The sequence below is a fragment of the Bos mutus genome, chromosome 27 (assembly GCF_027580195.1).
Source record: "Bos mutus isolate GX-2022 chromosome 27, NWIPB_WYAK_1.1, whole genome shotgun sequence".
NCBI lineage: Eukaryota > Metazoa > Chordata > Mammalia > Artiodactyla > Bovidae > Bos > Bos mutus.
Window position 1 is genome coordinate 9,743,223 of NC_091643.1, and position 20,611 is coordinate 9,763,833.

The following is a 20,611-nucleotide window of genomic DNA, read 5'->3' on the forward strand; positions in this document are numbered from 1 at the left end:
CCTTTCCTCTGTGCTCACGGAAAGAGGAAGCATCCCCTGTCCCAGAAGGCCACCAGTTCTGTTGGGTTAGGGCCCCACTCTTTTGACCCCATTCAAGCTTGATTTGTTGCTCGGTTGCTAAGTCATATCTGATGTCTTGCAATCCCGTGAACTGCAGCATACCAGGCTCCTCTGTCCTTGGAGTTTGTTCAAATCCATGTCCGTTGAGTCAATGATGCTGTCTAAGCAACTCATCCTCTATCATCCCCTTCTCCAACTGCTTTCCATCTTTCCCAGCATCAGGGTCTTTTCCAGTGAATTGGCTCTTTGCATCAGGTGGCCAAAGGATTGGCGCTTCAGCTTCATCATCAGTCCTTCCAGTGAATATTCAGCGCTGATTTCCCTTAGGATTGACTGGTTTGAGTATCTAAAAGTAATGTCAAGAGGGGATGGGGTTAGGCTTCCACATATGAATTTGCGAGGGCATACAATTGAGTCCACAGTGCCACACATGCCCAGGATTCTATAATTAAAAGCAAAGTGACGTATCACCCGAGGCCAACGGGTTAAGTGAGATTTGCCAAGCCAGCATCGGGTGCATTGGGATTCTTAAAAACAGTGGACGAGTTGGCTCTGCTGGTTCCAAACTTTCTCTTGCTTAACCAGCTGGGTTGCATGTGGCATGGTGGCTGTGACGAGAGGCATCACTCCAGACTGGACTTTTGTGCCAGTTGCAGTGGGGCTTCCCTGGTGGCTCAGATGGTAAAGCATCCACCTGCCAATGCAGGAGACCCTGGTTTGATCCCTGGATCAGGAAGATCCCCTGGAGAAGGGAATGGCAACCCACTCCAATATTCCTGCCTGGAGAATTCCATGGACAGAGGAGCCTGGCAGGCTACAGTCCATGGGGTCGCAAAGAGTCGGACACGACTGAGCGACTAGCTCGAGCACACACACCAGCTGCAGCAGTTCCTAGGTTTCCTGGGAGTTTATGTTCAAGCTCAGCTTTTGTCAGATCCCCTGCTGAGACTTTTTCCTCCAATGTGCTCACTCTGCAGAATGCCTTCGGGAGCTGTTGCCAGAACTCCCCCTGGTCTGCAGGCTCCCTCCTCCTCTAGGACCTACACTGCTGGCTGGGGTAGAGAGATGGGAGGAGACAGGAGATGGGTTTGATTTCACTTTCAGAATCAAAGGGAGTCTATAGCAATTATGTACACACACTTTCACAGGATCATTTTAATTAATCGGGAGTCTTGGGCTCTTGTTCTGGGATCACCTCTTTCATTCACGCGTTCAGTCCCTTAATCGACAGTTATTGAGCACTGACTGTGTCAGGGGTATTTCAGGCATGGTGATAGATGATGGGGATATAAATGAAGAGAAGACGTATAATCCGTGTCCTCTGAGAACTTAGAAGTTGTGCGATCTCGAGCAATTCTCTTAGTCTTCCTGAGACTCATTTTCCTCATCTTAAGTGATTAGAATGGGAAATCATCAAAACTGGAATGAACCTATAAAAGTGTGATTTTTCTTTCCGTTTACTGGAATGATTAGATTCCTTACGGAATTTAGAAAATTCAAAAAAGGTGTACATTAAAGTCACCTGTGATCCATGGTAAAGAATATCAATCTTTTGGTGTGTTTCTTCCTAGAGTTTTGTCATGTCTATGCACACAGCCATGTGTATACAGCACAAACATATGTGTATATTTTAAATATTTTTTTATTTATTTGGTTGCAATGGATCTTAGTTGTGGCCAATGGTCTCTTCGTTGCAGCATGAGTGATCTAGTTCCCTGACCAGGGATCGAACACGGGTCCCTGCATTGGGATGTCTTAGCCACTGGACCACCAAGGAAGTCCTCACACGTATGTTTTTGTTTAAGAAGTTTGGCATCATTTATTTTTTGGTTTGAAGCAGATTTTCTTTCTTAGTATTATTGCATAGTATTTTTCATGTATTTGAATACTACTAATATGCTTGCTAATGGCAGTTTGGTAATCTGTCTCATATATATATATATATGTATCATATTATTTATCCCTCTCATTTAGGACATTTAAATTACTTTCTCATTTTCATTATTATAAATAAGGGATGTCTCTGATTGTGAACTTAAAATGAACTCATAGAAGTAGAATTTTGGATTGAATGAGTTTTTGCCTTTTGAATATATATTGCAAAATTTCCATCCAGGAAGATAATGTCAGTTCACTTGCCTTTTAGCTATGTACAAGAGTCTTAGTTTCCTTGTATCTTCACTGATATGGATATGTATATTTTGTAAATTTTTGCCAATTTCATGGGTGACAATACATGTTTTTAATGTAAAAAATATAAGGTAGAATTTGGATGAGCTTCTCTTTATGTATCTTTTAACTATTTGCATTTTTAAAATCCCTATTTCTATCTTTTGCTTATTTACTATTATTTTTTTCCTAAATTTGTAGGAACACACTTTATCTTAAAGGTATCAGACCACTTTCACATATGGCAGATATTTTCCTGCTTTGTGGTTGCCTCTAGTGTGTATATGTGTGTGCTCAGTCATCTCCAACTCTTTTGTGACCCCGTGGACTGCAGCCCTCTGGGCTCTTCTGTCCACAGGATTTTTGAGGCAAGAATACTGGAATGGGTTACCATGCCTTCCTCTAGGGGATCTTCTCGACCAAGGGACTGAACCCATGTATCCTGCATTGGCAGGCAGATTCTTTAACCACTGAGGCAACTGGGAAGTCTGGTTTTCTTCTTACATATATGTATTTAAGATACAAGCATATATATGTATATATTCAGTTCATTTCAGTTGCTTAGTCACGTCCGACTCTTTGTGACCCCATGGACTGCAGCACACCAGGCCTCCCTGTCCATCACCAACTCCTGGAGTTTACTCAAACTCATGTCCATTGAGTTGGTGATGCCATCCAACTATCTCATCCTCTGTTGTCCCCTTCTCCTCCTGTCTTCAATCTTCCCCAGCACCAGGGTCTTTTCAAATGAGTCAGTTCTTCACATCAGGTGGCCAAAGGATTGGAGTTTCAGCTTCAGCATCAGTCCCTTCAGTGAATATTCAGGACTGATTTCCTTTAGGATGGACTGGTTGGATCTCTTTGCAGTCCAAGGGACTCTCAAGCGTCTTCAACACCACAGTTCAAAAGCATCAATTCTTTGGTGCTCAGCTTTCTTTATAGTCCAACTCTCACATCCATACATGACCACTGGAAAAACCAAAGCTTTGACTAGGTGGACCTTTGTTGGCAAAGTAATATCTCTGCTTTTTCAAAAGCTTTCTAGGTTGGTTATAACTTTTCTTCCAAGGAGCAAGCGCCTTTTAATTTCATGGCTGCAGTCACCATCTGCAGTGATTTTGGAGCCCAGAAAAATAAAGTCTGACACTGTTCCCACTGTTTCCCCATCTATTTGCCATGAAGTGATGGGACCGGATGCCATGATCTTAGCTTTCTGAAAGTGGAGCTTTAAGCCAACTTTTTCACTCTCCTCTTTGACTTTCATCAAGAAGCTCTTTAGTTCTTCCTCACTTTCTGCTATAAGGGTGGTGTCATCTGCATATCAGAGGTTATTGATATTTCTCCCCACAATCTTGATTCTAGCTTGTGCTTCATCTAGTCCAGCATTTCTCCTGATGTACTCTGCATATAAGTTAAATAAGCAGGGTGAAAATATACAGCCTTGATGTACTCCTTTCCTGATTTGTAACCAGTCTGTTGTTCCTTGTCCAGTTCTAACTGTTGCTTCTTGACCTGCATACAGATTTCTCAGGAGGCAGGTCAGGTGGTCTGGCATTCCTATCTCTTTCAGAATTTTCCACAGTTTGTTGTAGTCCACACAGTCAAAGGCTTTGGCTTAGTCAATAAAGCAGAAGTTGATGTTTTTCTGGAACTCTGTTGCTTTTCCGATGATCCAACAGATGTTGGCAATTTGATCTCTGGTTCCTCTGCCTTTTAATAAATCCAGTTTGAACATCTGGAAGTACATAGTTCACATACTGTTGAAGCCTGGCTTGGAGAATTTTGAGCATTACTTTACTAGCGTGTGCTGCTAAGTCACTTTAGTCGTGTCCGACTCTGTGGGACCCCATAGACAGCAGCCCAGCAGGCTCCCCCGTCCCTGGGATTCTCCAGGCAAGAACACTGGAGTGGGTTGCCATTTCCTTCTCCAATGCATGAAAGTGAGAAGTGAAAGTGAAGTCGCTCAGTCATGTCTGACCCTCAGCGACCCCATGGGGTCGCTCTTTTCTAGGCAAGAGTACTGGAGTGGGGTGCCATTGCCTTCTGTGTTACTAGCATGTGAGATGAGTGCAAATGTGTAGTAGTTTGAGCATTCTTTGGCATTGCCTTTCTTTGAGATTGGAATGAAAACCGACCTTTTGCAGTCCTGTGGCCACTGCTGAGTTTTCCAAATTTGCTGGCATATTGAGTGCAGCACTTTCACAGCATCATCTTTTAGGATTTGAACTAGCTCAACTGGGATTCCATCACCTCCTCTAGCTTTGTTTGTAGTGATGCTTCCTAAGGCCCACTTGACTTCGCATTTCAAGATGTCTGGCTCTAGGTGAGTGATCATTCCATCATGATTATCTGAGTCGTGAAGATCTTTTTCGTATAATTCTTCTGTGTGTTCTGGCCACCTCTTCTTAATATCTTCTGTTTCTGTTAAGTCCATCCCATTTCTGTCCTATCTATCTATCTATGTATCTATATATATAGCCATTTTTATCAGTACTGCTTCTTTTGCTTTGCTGTTTAGAACATTTTCCAATCATAAAGTTAGATGTATTTTATGTATTTTCGTAGCTTTCTTTTTGGTCTCAGACTATTGGGTGTATTTTGGAATTTTGTAATCTATAATATTCCATTTATTTGTTTGGTTTTTCTACTGTTAAAGGCACACTGTATTTGTCCTGGTCTCTCGTATGTCACATCTCCAGAACCACTTTTCCCCACTTCTTCATCTTATCCTCTAGTTTCTAGGAAGTGACCGTGTCCTAACTTCACACTTTGCTGTAGTGCTGATTGTGCTCTGGCCCTGCTGAGAAGGACCTTCCAAGTTAAGCTGTGATATTGTTTTTTCTTTTTAAAAAAATCTTTATTTATTTACTTGGCTGCTCTGGGTCTTAGTTTTGGCATGCTGGGTCTTACCTGTGGCACGTGGGATATAGTTCTCTGACCAGAGATGAACCTGGGCCCCCTGCATTGGGAGCACAGAATCCTAGCCCCTGGACCACCAGGGAAGTCCCAAGCTGTGTATTTTTAACATCCTTACTTTATTGTCTTATCTCATCCTTGAGTTTTAATCCTCAGTCAATTTTTTCTTAAATTAAATGGTCTAAACACTTGCCACTTAGAACGTCTACTTACTGTGGTAAATCTTTTGCAAAGAAAACATTTCTTGATGTTTCTTCCTTGAGAGTTTTTGTCAGTGTCTTCTTTTGTGTCACATGACTTTTTTTCCTATGCTCCACTCATCAGAACAGAAGGTTAGGCCTGCCCCATGTCCCCGGTGCTCCACTCATCAGAACAGAAGGTTAGGCCTGCCCCATGTCCCCGCTGTGTGTGTATCAGCCTTGCATCCTTTCACGGTCCACCTGAACCCTCTTAGGATCTTCTGATCCAATTTCAGCTTGAGGACTGGATGAAGACAGGCCATTTCAGGAGCCCAGCAGCCTGGGTAGGAGACTTGGTATCTGGGGACTTGGGTAGAGGAGTTTTATATCTTCCTTCTCTGTGCCGTGAAAGGCTTTCTCTAGAGAGCCAGTCTTCTCTTCCTAGGTTTCCAGTTGGTCTGTCTTCTACTCTAGGTTTCTATATCCAACCAATCAAGATACACCAATCCAGGAAAGAGCCCCATTCATCAGAGAGAATCTCTGACACTTGGTGTTTCCTCTTGGTTCATCTGCATTTAACCTTGACTTCCTACTGAAGTTGCCCCCCAATGTTTGTGGGGCTCCGCCCTGGGCCCTCAACCTTAGAGTGTTAAGGGGGGATCTGCCAGGGCAGCCTCTCCTTCCCGAGAGATGGAGCCTCCATCCCATATCAGCTAGACAGACATTCTTGGGCAACCAGGAAGTGAAACCTTTGCTGTGTTTTATTTCTGCCCTAATCGGCCCCTCTTCACGCTAGAATGAGTAGAAATAAATTGGTGGCTTGTGAGAATCACTCTTCTATAATGATCAGTCTGTTCCAGGTTTTCGTTTTTCCTTATAGTCCTTGGCTTATGTTAGCTGGTTTCTGGAAGGAGGTATAATTAGATATCTATGATGAAATAAGATGGTGAAGATTTAAGTGGGAAATCAGCAATGGATCTTAAAGCTTATTTGAAACAACACATCTCCTGCCAGCCTCACAACTGTGATCCGAGGATAAAATGAGAGGATAAATGTGAAAGGACTTTGAAGGCTGTTGGGAACATTATGCAAATACCAAGTTGCTTTGTTATCGCCACATTTTATGAGAGCAGAAATCAGTAGCCTTGTTGGAAGCAAATGTGAGTTGAGAATTTTTTAAGGAACGCGTGTGATCGTGGAAGGTGGCTTTTTAGGTGAAGCACAGAGCTGTTCTGCTTCTGTGTTTCACTCTCTCCTTTCACAGCAATACATCTGAAACAGAGGTTGGTCTTGCTCTTCATCCCTGCAAAGAGAAGGCTGGCCTGAATTCCCACTTTAGACTGTTCCTTAGCATGCCAAGAGATTGTTTCAGCCAAAGAAAATAGTCTCCAGATAGGTCTGCCCCCACACAATGCCCAGCAACGGGGGAAGGGCTTTAATTAAAACGAAAGGTTTGGTCATTTCTGGCCTATCTGGGAAGCTTAAAGTTGATGTGGTTTGAATGAAAATAATGACTTTTACTTAAAATGCAAATATTAATGCAAGAAAGAACCTGGGATTGACTCTCAGTGCAACTGAAAGAGAGTATAATTTCTTTTTCATGTTTTTTCCCCCTGAAATTAATGGTCCTTTTCCCTCCTGAAACTCTGTAATATATACATTTAACATGTTAGTAAGGTATATTTTTTCTCTTTTAAGTTCCTTTTGGCTGACAGTTGGGCTTTTTAAACTCTTAAAAACAGTGTTAGTTTTAGGTATTAATGGATCTTTGAAATGACCTAAGGCAGTTTGAGGGGTAGTGTTTTTTCAAGTCTTCTTGGTTTGGTTGTCTGGACAGCATTTACCATCCCATAATCTCCGTTCATACACAGAAAGCTAAAATGACCACATGGTGAAAAGTATACATATTTACCAAAGAATTCAATGGACCAAAATCAGGTTTTCAATTCTGAAGGAGCATGTCCTGCTCTTCGGTTAAGTATGCTCATCTAATTACCAAGAATTACAGTGAAAACAGTGTGCATTTTGAATGTTGATAAGGGTAAATGGAAAAGTGATCAGTTATATCAATATATGTTAAATGCACTCCAGATCAGTGATGCTTTTTACTAATTATAATTAGTATAAAGTAGACTTAAGGAGGAATTACAAAGGCTTGAAGTTATTATTTTTTGTTAAAGATGAATTTGTTATAAAAATTAAAAAGAGAAACCATCTAGACTCTTACCCTAAAAAACTGTATTTTTCTCCCCTCATCTCTTCTTGCTATACTTACGAATTTTTATTTAATTGTCATCATCGTATATGAGCAATTTTGAGCTTTGCATTTTCTATCCAATATTCATTATGTAGAAAGCATTTTTTTTTTCCATTTGCAACTGAACATAAGGGCATTCCATGGCTGCTTGAACCCGTCTCCTATTGTTGAAAGTGTAGCTGTCTTCCAGTTTATTATTTTGTTCCTATTTAGATAATGCTGTGATGAACATCTTTGCTCAAATGCAATTTTAACTTTCTGTAGGAAAGGTTTCGTTTTTGGAATAAATGGAATGGGGTGAGATTTCTATGCCAAATTTGATGCAGCTTCAGAGAGTTAAGGGAAATTGAGAGGAGGGTAATTAAGAGAAGTCACTTGGAGGGTGATGCAGTAGGTGACTCCGTGTCCTGTCTGGGTGAAGAGGTGAACGTGGCAGGAAGAAAGAGAGGAGCTGCTGGCAGAGCTCTGGGGGAGAGCAGGGCTCCAGGAACGTTCAACTGGGAGCCTCCTTCCCTTTGTTGACCAACATCATTTGTGGCTTTGGGTCTGAGTCAGACCAGCTGGGAGGGCAGTCCCATGCTCCTCTCACTGTGGAGTGGACTGTCTTTGGGGTTTTGACTTTCCCCCTGAAGTCAGCATAGGGAGGTGTTGGCTCCAGGCCAAGTGGCCTGGGAAAAGCAACAGGAGGAAAAGAGAGGACCAGGCAAAAGGGATGCAGCTGAGTGATGAGCCAGTACTAGATCCTATCCCCCATCAATCCAGGATCAGGTGGTGTTTGCCAAGGCTCTGTTTCTTTCCACCTAGACACTAGGTCAAGGCAGTCCTTCCAGCCAGCCTGGAGACTGGGAAGCCAAAGGAGAAAAACAAGCCTTCAGTGGACACTATCAGGAAGAAGGTTCTGACCCAATATTGCTCATCATCACTAATCACAGCAGAGCTGCTCTTTTTTTTTTTTTTTTTTTTTTTACTTGTTTTGTCAAACTGCAAGTAAATAACCCGGTGAACTCTGTCTTTGCTGGAAATAGCCTTTCTGAAAGAAATGTTATATTTTAGGAAAGAATAAAAAAAACCTTACCACAAAACAAGCTGCTTTATGAGATTTCCAATTTTGCCATGATTTTGTTCCCTGGGTAGACTGATGCTGCAGGGACTGTGATAAGAAGTTCTTCTATGGTAACAAAAGCAAAATTGAAAACCTACTTCAGCCCCATTCGAGCTCACACTGTTATCACTTTGTCTTTTCACCAATTACCTGCCTGTGTGTGCTTTACAGCAGCCCAGATTCTGTGGCAACATTCAATGTCCTGGAGATTTTGACGTCTTATTTAAATTTTTTTTTTTTGAATTGTGGCAGTGTTCCTAATATTTCCACTACCCCTTACCTCCAAAACCCCCACAGCCCTGTAGAATAGCTGTACACATTTTAGACATCGGCATATTTACCTGCGAAATGAAACGTGCTTGTTTGCATGGCAACATTCTCAAGAGCTCACAGAAGCTAAGCAGTGATGTTGAAATCATCGGACACATATTCATATGGGGTTCCATTTCTCTATCCTTCCAGTCTTCCAAGCAGACAAGACTCCAGATAACCTTTGATTAAAACTTAAAATTCAACCTAGAAAGGGCTTCGGATATATTTCGAAAATCACACTTTAGTACTTTTTTTAAATGTCTCTAATAATTTTCATATTGCAAATCAGTTCAGTTCAGTCGCTCAGTCGTGTCTGACTCTTTGCGACCCCATGAACTGCAGCACGCCAGGCCTCCCTGTCCATCACCAACTCCTGGAGATCACTCAAACCCATGTCCATTGAATTGGTGATGCCATCCAACCATCTCATCCACTGTCATCCCCTTCTCCTCCTGCCCTCAATCTTTCCCAGCATCAGGTTTTTTTTTTTTTTTCCAAATGAGTCAGCCCCTTTGCATCAGTTGGCCAAAGTATTGGAGTTTCAGCTTCAACATCAGTCCTTCCAATGAACACCCAGGACTGATTTGCTTTAGGATGGACCGGTTAGCACTTTTAAATGCATTTAAAGACCTTAGAAGTGTCCAGCAGGTGTTTGGAGGCGTGGTCTTCTTGCTTGAGGCACAGTGAAGGAATGAAAGAAGTGATAAATGAGGCAAACCAGACAGGAAGGAGTTACACGATGTCCTGTGAACAAGATGCAACTTGCTGTGTATTCCCTGAAATCACTTCCCCTTTGTGGCTAATCCAGGAAGGCAACCCATCAATCAGGCTAGAACCCAATTGTAAAGAATGACACGTGGAACCAAGTCATTGGAAAAGAAGGAAATAATCTCTGAGTAAAGGTAGGGGCTGGGGGACTTGGAATCAGGCAGCAATGGATTCAAGAATTCACCTTACAGAGACCACATAGAGCTCAAAGTCAGGATTGGTGCAATCCGCATTGAGAAACAGACTCTCCTATATAATGTCTCATTTGGTTCTCCTGGAAACCCTAATAAATATTATTGCGCTCATTTTGTACAAGGAGAATGTGAGACTTGTTTGGGTGGTTTAGTTACCAAGTCGTGACCGACTCTTTTGTGACTCTGTGGACCTGGCAGGCTCCTCTGTCCATGGGATTCTCCAGGCAAGACTACTGGACTGGATTGCCATTCCCTCCTCCAGGGGATCTTTCCCGATCCAGGAATTGAACCTGTGTCTCCTGCATTGGCAGGTGGTTCTTCACTGCTGAGCCACCAGGGAAGCTTGAGACTAGCTTTGACTATAATCAGATTAGAGTAAATGACTCATTCCATGTCATGACTTGTGCGATATCACACAGGAAGAAAGTGGTCGAGCCTGAACTGGGATTCTGAATTTCTGACTCTTTTATGGGTGTTTTTCAGTCCACCATCCTGCCTCAGGTAGCAGCTTGAAAGTTAGAACTTCAGTGTTCTTTAGAGGTGAGGGGAGTTCAGATGGGCTATCAGTTCAGCAAAGGAAGACAGGAAAGATGGAAGTAACAAGAAATCAGTTTCTCCACACTAGGCATGGGGCAGTCAGGACAGATAGAAGTTCGGAGTCCTGCTGATCTGCAGGTGGTGGGGCTTGACTGGTTCAGTGGCATCTGGCTCCATGCATGTAGCTTGGCTCTAATCAAGCTTCAGTTAGAGATGCTGTGTGCACATCCAGCTCCCACGGCAGTGTGGTCCCCAGCTATTTAGGGCAGGACGGGGTCGATAAGAGTCAGACACAACTGAATGGCTTCACTTTCACTTTCACTAAGGTAGGGAACTGGGCTCTTCTTCCTAGCTGATCCTTGTACCATTCCCTCTGCTGACCTATTCTTACCTTTGCAGACAGTTGAACAGGATTCACTCCAGGCTAAAAGATCCCAGTGGTTGCACCTTTCTTCCCTAACTGCTTTTTAATCCTGAAATTACATTGTCTTGATGACGTTGGGCAAGTCACTTCACCTATCTGACACGTCATCCCAAGGGACCCACATGAGCGTGCTCCAGTATTTTCTGTCGTGGCAGTCCAAACGTGGGTTGGAAAAGAATTTCCAGACACAGAGAATTTCAGAAGGGAGTAATTATCAAGAGTAGGGGGCTGAGGATGAAGGCGCTGTGAGCACAGCAGGCTGACCTCCTGACGGACTAGGGAGAGTCGACACTTTGCATGAATTAGTAGCCAATGTTTATCGCCTGAAGACAAAGAAAATTCCTGTTGAAGGATGGCATTAGGTGTTGGGTTAGAGCATTATAGGGTGAGTACCAGGGTGGGCCTAATTAGGTGGGCCTAATTAGGGGTCAGGGAGCTGACCTAGATAAGGATCAGGGGGGCTTTTGGCAACAGTTAAATGGACTTCCCTGATGGCTCAGAAGGTAAAGAATCTGCCTGCAATGCAGGAGACCTGAGTTCGGTCCCTGGGTCGGGGAGATCCCCTGGAGAAGGAAAGAAAAAGCTGGACGTGACTGAGCAACTAACACTTTCACAGCCGGGCTCAGTCAGTTTCAGAGATGACCTTGGTTCTGGCCTCTCCATCTGGGGCCTTGGTGCAAGGCCTCTCACTGTGACCTTGGTATAGACCTTCACATTTTCTGAGGAAATTCCTTCTGGGCATTGGCAGTCACTGCCGATGTGTCCAAGGATTCTCAATGCCTTCTCTTTCATAGTATCTGCTTCTGCTTTTCCTTCCCAGAGTCGAAAACATGCCAGCAAAGTCCGACTGTATTACATGCTTCACCCCAGGGATGGTGGGTGTCCAGCCAAGAGGCTCCGATCAGAAAACGTGAGTATCTGACACCACGCAATATCCTTGGACAGTTTGTTCTGTCGGCGAGAAACTTTGCAAGTCTGGGAATTCCAGTTATGTCCAGCCTAGCGGGAAAGCTAAGTGAGTTGAAATCGTTCTCATTAACTATGACAGAAAATATAACATATAAGCAAGTCTTTTCCTTTTTTTTTTCTTCCTGCCAGACCTTGCAGGATACAGGGCTGGGAGACTTTTTGATGATTTTGTGCTTGGACCTTGCAAAGAAAGAACAAACGGAGGGGCTGAGACTGTCAGAGGCTGGGTGAGGGGAGGCGGGCGCCTGGAGAAGGCATGACCTAAGGGCAAACCTGTCAGAAATATCGGAGCCTTGCTTTCTACATAATGTATGTTTCCTTTGGTGTGTAAAACAGAGCGCCAGTTTGTTCACTTATAATGAAAACTGTGTACATATCTTGCAAATAAAAATATTCAGGGTTTTGATCAGTGTTATCTTTCTCTGAGGGAATGTTTACTTAGGAAGACAAATAACAATTAGGCAGTCGCTTTGAAGGTTTAAAGTCAGAGCAAAGGGTTTCCCTTAGCCAGGCCGAGGCCAAGACTGCTGAGAGGAGCACCCCCTCCTCCCTGCGGGGGGCCCTTTTCCTGCCGAGTAGAATGTTCTTACCCATCCATGGCAGAGGTCCTCCATGATACCAACTGCGGATTAAACACAGAAACGCCTTACCCTCTGAGGGCCAAGAGGCTGTGGGTGAAGAATTCACATCCCAACCTCTCACTGTGCTTGTGATCCTGCTTTTTTTTTTTTTTTCCTGCTGCCATATCAATGCCAGTCTTCTTTTCTTATTAAAAATTAATACATAATCATTGAAGAGACTGGGCAAAACCTGTGCTCATTTGTTCTTCACAGGAGAGACAGAGAGAGAGAGAAACGGGAGAGAGAGAGAAAGGTGTGGTTTTCATGGGGTGACTGGTTAGAGCCCTAATGAGTGAGGCCTGGGGTGGGTAGTTTTGCCTAATTAGGGGTCAGGAAGCTGACCGGTAAGGATCAGGGGGGATTTTGGCTGTGGTTACAATGGGGCTCCTCCCTTCCACGTGACTGAAGGTGGAGAACGTCAGGGCTGGCCGGGGCCAGGGGTTTCCAGCCACATCTCAGCATCCCAAAATGAAGTAACAGGTGCAGACTCACCTGGACTCTGTGGATTTTTCTTTACTGCCCACCAAGGAGACAGACACACAAGCCACAGACCTGCCTTAAAGAGACTTAAATATAGCGAGAGAGGTAAGCGTTGCATAAAAGAGCTCTGGTGCCACAGTGGAGGTGTTTGTTAACATTTGTACACAGCGCCTCATGGAGACAAAGGGTGGATGAGTCATGCCCGGGCCATGCGACCAGGGAACGTGTGACTGCAGAGGTGGCATGCGAGCTGGGGTCTTTGGGATTGGATGGATGGTACCAGATGGACGCAGTGGGAGTGAGGAGGGTGGACGGGTGTTTTCTTGGGTGCATCCGTAGCAAAACAACCTATTAAGCCACAGGGGAGTCGGCTTAAGCCAGCTTTTATGTAATCTCAGAATCCTGCAGCATGCTGGAGTCATGCTCTCCGTCAGGTGTCTATTAACAGAGAGAACAGAATTCCGTTGTTTCCCCTTGCAGTTGTTCAGTGATGTATCCCTTCATTCAGTGGCCATTTAGCATCTAATCTTAAGAGTCAGAAACAATAGGGATTCATGGACACTTAATAAGAAGCTCTTGGAGCACAGATTATTATTGTCTGTCCACTCAAGTTCTAATCATGAGTGGTGCACGCATAGCTGAGCTCCTAAGGAGTGATCCTTAGGAGGAAAACCTTTCCTTCTCAGGTTCCTTGGCTGGTCTAATAATTAAACTGACTTAAAGATAGATGAACAGAGGAAACACAAATTTAATTCCATACATGTGGGAGCCCCAAAGAGAAGAGACTCAACAAAGTGACCAAAGCAGGCAGCTTTTATGTTCTTAGACAGTGAAGTGACAAATTTATAAGGAATTGAAGGGGCAAAGAGAGGGTGCTGGGCTTGGGGTAGCAAATTAGTGAAGAAGTACTGAGGTTTGCTTATAGAGGCCTCTTGGCCCTGGATTCTGTATCCCTGGTGATAGGGCTGTCCCTCTGCCTCCTGGTACAGGGAGGGTGCCTTTCACATGGGAGATTTATCTCCTGCTTTCAGGGGGCAGGAGATGGTCAGAGTGTCCTTCCTGCACCTGCTGTTTCTTAAGTCACTTTACTAAAAAATCAGTATATCAAAGTGGCATGTTAGAGGGTGGGGTGTCCTGTTCCCCTTCATAGGCAAAGAGAAAGGGGCACTGGGACTGCTGCTGGTGGCCTTGAAGACACAGTCTTTGCCAGTCTGGTCAGACCCATGCTGCACCCCACTCAGGCTCTGGTTCTGCCAGACACCCTGGGGTCAGTTCCTAGCAGGAATGAAGGTCAGATTTTACAGCAAGAAGTATTTACAAGAGTTCTTTCCTGAAGACCCCTTTGAGAACTCTTTGCTGGGTTTTGAAAACTTGGCTTTATCATTGGATTTGCTGATTCAGTCATTTCCTCTGACTCGATAATCCCGGTCTATGAGCAAATCAGTAAATAGGAAAAGCAACTTAATGATCTTACTCTTTAGAAGAGATGGTTGATGCTTTAGCAGGCTGTATGGACATTTCGCAGTGAAAACTATCGTTTCCATTAGGCATCTTAATGTATTGGATGCAATGTGCAAGGCTCCCCCAGCCCCTTTCCAGGGCCTTGAGAGTTGATGTTGTAACCATTTGAACCAATTTCATTTGATACAGATTCACATCTAAGGACTGAGACCCTGAATATACAAATCAGCAATGGCTAGACCATACACAGGGCTTCCCTGGTGGCTCAGATGGTACGGAATCTGCCTGCAATGTGGGAGACTCGGGTTCCACCCCTGGGTTGGGAAGATTCCCTGGAGAAGGAAATGGCAGCTCACTCCGGTATTCTTGCCTGGAGAATCCCATGGACAGAGGAGCCTGACAGGCACAGTCCATCAGGTTGCAGAGTCAGACTCGTCTGAGCAACAATGCACAGACCATATATAAAACTACGACTGACCCACAGCCTGCAGCCAGTACAGAAGAGCAACCTACTGATATATAGTGACCAGCCCAGAAGCCTGCCTGCTGTAAGTCAGTCTACAGGACGTCAGGCTACTGTCTATAGTAACAATCCAGGAAGTGAAAAACAGCCCTGTGACAAGCCCTGAATGGCAGGACTTGATGAGTAGCTGACATCATTGTGGACTTCTGTCTCCGTTTCCAACTCAGGACCAACCAGAAAAAGCCAAATATGCATCCCTGACCCATCACATGGGCTTCTTCCCATTTTAGGTGACCTGTTTGCCTTTCCCCACATCAGGGCACAGGTGAGACCTACCCTTTCTCCATTCTGAAGCTTCCCCACGTCTCTGCTTGCCTTTGCGTCTCCTGCAGATGCAGGTGACGGCTGGCTGGCTCCCTGGCTACAGCACGCTCTGCATCAGCAGCCTTTCTTGTTCTCCTCTGGTTGGCGTTTCTTTCCACAGGGTGGTAAGACGGGGAGCGTGATAATAACCCATCATGTACAGGTTCATCAGAAGATCCAACTGAGCAAACTCATTCATTCAGCACTTTGTTTTCAAAGTGCTTTCTGCAGGCGTTGTTGTTGCTGATCCTCTCCCCCCAGCACCTGTGATCTGGGGAGGTTGTCCTACTTCGCTCCACTTGCCTCTCTTGTCTTGCCCATCCTCCCACCTGCCCTGCTCCTGGGGGCTGAGGTTTGCATCCTGATGTCACTGATTGAGAACAATATCCAACCAAGTGAGTTATTCTGGAAATAGAAAACTTGTTGCTGATTTTCCAAACCCTGACCACACATGAAGCTTGGGCCACAGCGATTCCTAAAATTGATAGGTAATGGCAGCCATCCCTTTCCTGGGAATACTTGGTAACTTTATTTACGTACAGAGGAACAGAAGTACCTGTTATTATCCCCAGGGCCATTGTCATTTCTATTCCAGGTCATTTGACCTTTTTGGTTGGTTGTTGTTTAAAAACTTAAGTTCATTTCTGCCTTTTGTTCTGGTTTTTCCAGCTTTTTAAAATCCCCTGTTTTACTCTTTAGAATCCTCATTTAGATCCTCTGGTTTTTTTTTTTTTTTTTCCTTGAAATTTTAGAGCACAACATACTCCCCGTGAGGCCACAGAGTAAAATTAAATACGAAATAAATTGCTATCGTTGATTGCCTTGGAGAAATTTTCAGTAATCCCGTGAGCATTCGAGCCAGAAAGGACTTAAAGATTATCTAGTCTACTGAGAGCCTTGGTTTTCCACCAATGGGCCCTTTTATTATCTTCTCACTCATGGATCACATGCTTTAAAAAAAAAAAAAGTCTGCTTGGGAAACAGCACTTTGAAGTTAAAAGGTGATTTAGTTTTACTTTTATTTTTATTCTGTAAAGATAAGTTAACTGCAAATTCAAATTGCCTGTCAGTATTAAGTAAACTGTTTTTACTTGGAGTTCATGTAATTCCTTCTGAGAGAGGAGACTTGACATTTGGTTAGTGTGACCGGACTTACCCACGCCTAAATATCTATATGGCTTTCCTTGCGTTCTGAAATATTTGGCATAGCTTGAGAACGTCCACTGTTGCCTTCACAGGTCCCTAAATAGCCTGGATTTGGGTTGGAAGGATTCATTGTAATCCCCTTCCAACCCCGTAATTACAAAGGTGAAAATAAGGCTCAAAGAAGTACCATGTCTTGTCCAAATTTGTAAAAAAAGACCCTGTCTGCTACCCTAAATTCTATTCCTGGGCTTCTTCTACATGTCTTGAAATTGTAGCTTCTTTGGGGGCCTGGAAGCCATTGCTGGGTCCAGAGACAGACAGCATTGCTTCCCCAGGGGAGAGTATGAATAGTAACTGGCGCTTCTCAGATGCTTCCCCCCTAAATGCTTATACATAAACACGTTTCCTCTTCACAAGTCCTGTGTAAGGTAGGGGCTAGTGTTATTCCCCACAGAGAAGAAAACTGAAATGAAGTCATTTGACTCTGGTCAAACAGCCAGTAAGTGGCAGAGACAAGGCTGGGGAAATATAAAACACAGCAAAATAGAATTCCCTCTGGCCCCTGCAAAGTGGCTCACCATGCCCTGCTTGGAGACAGGGGCTGCACCATCTCCTAAGTGCTGGGGCGTAAAGATGGAAGCACATGGAACTTTCCTTCACAGGAATCAGGACGTAGTGGGGGTTCCATTATATGCAAATCATGTCTTTTCATGATTTGAAAAGTGAAGCAGATGCTACCCTAGTCATACGGCTAGACCACTGTCAATGAAAGTAATCAATAAGCAATCCATAATAGGAAGAGAAAAGAGTTTTATTTGAGCCAAACTGAGGACCATAGCCCGGATGACAGCCTCTCAGACAACCTGAGGCACTGCTCCGGGAGAAGCATGGTTTTGGGCACAGTTCCACGTCTTGTCAGAAATGAGACCATTAAAGTTAGGGATGCGTTCCTTCAAGGTTTCAAAAGGAAAACTGTTCCAGTACACACACGGCGAGTCAGTGTGGCCTTGGTGCTTAGGAAGGGGCTCTTATCCTAGAAGGAGGACGAGCACTGGCTGACTAGGAAGGAAGGCATTTCATCTTTCTTTTTTAACAAGGGCATTCTTCACTGCTGGTCACTGTGCTCTTTTCTTTAATAATTAAAGCATTTGTACAATGTAGATTTGATAATCACAAGCAGGCCGTTCTGGTTAGCATAAAATCCAAGTTAAGTCATGTGTAAGCCAGCAGGACTTCCCCAGACCCTCAGTGTGAATGTGTGTTTTATCACTAGCATCTGGGCACGAGGGAGGGGACCCTGATATCTCTTGGCAGGACTTTGGCAGGACAGTGTTTCCCAGAGAAAGTGACAATGAGCTGATTCTTTAAAAAAAGAAATTTACTTGGCTGCGCTGGGTCTTAGCTGTGGCATGTGGGATCTAGTTCCCTGATGAGGGATTGAACCCAGGCCCCCTGCGTTGGAAGCACAGAGTCTTAGCCACTGGACCACCAGGGAAGTCCCCAAGCTGATTCTAGAGGGTCTGGATGTGAGTGATCAAATGAAGAAGGCGGGAAAGGCCTCTTCTGAACGTGGACTCGACACGAGTCATGTGTTCAGAGAAATAAAACTCCAAGGTATCTTGAGATGCACAGTACTAATAGGCGGCTGTGTTTGTTTCCTCCAGCTTCTGTTAACAAATGACCACAAACCGGTTAGCTTCCAACAACAGAAATATATACTTTCACAGTTCTTACAGCTACAAATCTGAAATCAAGGTGTAGGCAGGACCTCCCTCTGGAGGCCTTGATGGGAAATCAGGTACATGCTTCTCTCCTGGCAAGGTGGCTGGCCACCCTTGGCAGTCCTTGGTTTGCAACTGTGTCGCACCAGGCTTTCATCCCTGTGTGCGTCTCTGTCTTCTAATAAAGATGCCCGTCTTTGGATCTAGGCCACGGTCATCCAGTGCGCGGGCGTGCGCAGTTGTGTCTGACTCTGTGACCCCATGGACTGGAACCCACCAGGCTCCTCAGTCCATCGGATTCTCCAGGCAAGAATACTGGAGTGGGTTGCCATTTCTTTCTCCAGGGGATCTTCTCGACCCAGGGATCGAACCCCGGTCTCCCTCATTGGCAGGTGGATTCTTTACTGTCTGAGCCACCAGGGAAGCCTGATCATCCACTGTGAAGGCATCATAATCTATTACATCTGAAAAGATGCTATTTCCAAGTAAGGTCACATGTCTGAGGTGGATATAACCGGGGAGACGGTATTCAACCAGTGCAGCAGTGGAGACACAAATGGAGATTGGACGGTGGACAGGGATACGAGCCCATACTGTGCATAGTATTGACATTTGCTTGCTCAACCTTTTCCATTGTCTCCAGTGGTCTGCTGCTGAATTCATGGGGATTTCTCGATGAGGGATGTGTCTACCAACGATGTCGTGTCTTGGCTGCCAGCTACACATTTAGAGCTAAAAGTGGGGATGCTGTCCCTGCCTGAGCTACAGATTAGTGTTACAGCTTTGCTTTGGACTTTCTAAACTGTAATTGCCGTAGATTTATAATCAAGGGTTACAGTCTGCTTCTGCCTGCTTCTCTGCCCCTTTCTCAGAGGGCTTCAGATAAAAGCTTCCTGTTTGTGCAGCTGCATGACAAACTGTAAAGTGTGTGTAAACTGTTCTTTCAGGGAATTTTAGAAATTTCCTCGTCTGTGCGTTCCAATCTTTGGTCTCTGCCGTGCAGTACACTACTTCCATCACCCAGTTAGGGACAGGCCTGGTGTCTACATTTGGGAGACTTGAAGAGCAATTAGGAAATCCGTGGGTGCAAGTTAAGTATTTGTGTATGTGTCTCGTCTTAAGCCAGGAGTCAGAATACAGCCACCGGCCAGATGCAGCCACTGCTTATTTTTGTAAGGTCTACAAGCTAAGAATGGGTTTTACGTTTTTAAATGTTGGGGGAAAAATTAAAAGAAGATTAGTACATCGTGACATGAAAAACTACATGGAGTTCAAATAGTGATGCTCGAAAGTAAAGTCTTATTGGAACCCAGGCATTCTCATTCCTCTCCAAACTGTCGAGAGCTGTCTTCACATCATGCAGAGGGACTGAGCAGTGGCAATGGGGCACTCTGTCCCACAAAATCTACAGTGCTTACCCTCTGGCCCTGCACAGGAGGTGTCTGCTAACCCCTGGGTGAAGTGCATGCTTTTGGCAAAGGAAGAGGTGGGTTGTCACCTCTCTGGATGTGGATGTAGTCTCCCTACTCACAGGAATTATCCCTTTGGAACATTCCAGACTCTAAAGCTGCCTTGTCTTCTTTTTTTTATTGGTGTATAATTCCCAGCTGGCTCAGTGGTACAGAATCTGCTTGCCAATGCAGGGGACTCAGGCTTGATCCCTGGGTCGGGAAGATCCCCTGGATAAGGAAATGGCAATCCGCTCCAGTATTCTTGCCTGGAACATACCATGGACAGAGGAGCCTGGTGGACCACAGTACATGGGATTGCAAAAGAGTTTGGAAACAAGTGAGCAGCTAAGCAACAGCAAACATAATTGCTTGACAATGTTGTGTCAGTTTCTGCTGTACAATGAAGTGAATCATCTCTCAGTTCAGTTCAGTTCAGTTCAGTTGCTCAGTCGTGTCCCACTCTTTGCGACCCCATGAATTGCAGCATGCCAGGCCTCCCTGTCCATCACCATCTCCCGGAGTTCACTCAGACTCATGTCCATCGAGTTGGTGATGCCATCAAGCCATCTCATCCTCTGTCGTCCTCTTCTCCTCCTGCCCCCAATCCCTCCCAGCATCAGAGTCTTTACCAATGAGTCAACTCTTAGCATGAGGTGGCCAAAGTTTTGGAGTTTCAGCTTTAGCATCAGTCCTTCCAAAGAATATCCAGGGCTGATCTCCTTCAGAATGGACTGGTTGGATCTCCTGGCAGTCCAAGGGACTCTCAAGAGTCTTCTCCAACACCACAGTTCAAAAGCATCAATTCTCCAGTGTTCAGCCTTCTTCACAGTCCAACTCTCACATCCATACACGACCACTGGAAAAACCATAGCCTTGACTAGATGGACCTTTGTAGGCAATGAAATGTCTCTGCTTTTGAATATGGTATCTAGATTGGTCATAACGTTTCTTCCAAAGAGTAAGCGTCTTTTAATTTCATGGCTGCAGTCACCATCTGCAGTGATTTTGGAGCCCCCCAA

General features: G+C 44.6%; 1 protein-coding gene across 1 annotated transcript in view; it reads left to right on the forward strand.

Moving 5' to 3' along the window:
- ZMAT4 (zinc finger matrin-type 4) overlaps positions 1-20,611 on the forward strand; it is a 386,494-nt gene that overhangs the window by 123,657 nt on the left and 242,226 nt on the right. Inside the window, exon 3 of the mRNA XM_005899833.2 lies at positions 11,739-11,828. Within this exon, the coding sequence (XP_005899895.1) occupies positions 11,739-11,828 (90 nt within the window). The remainder of the gene's footprint in view (positions 1-11,738; positions 11,829-20,611) is intronic.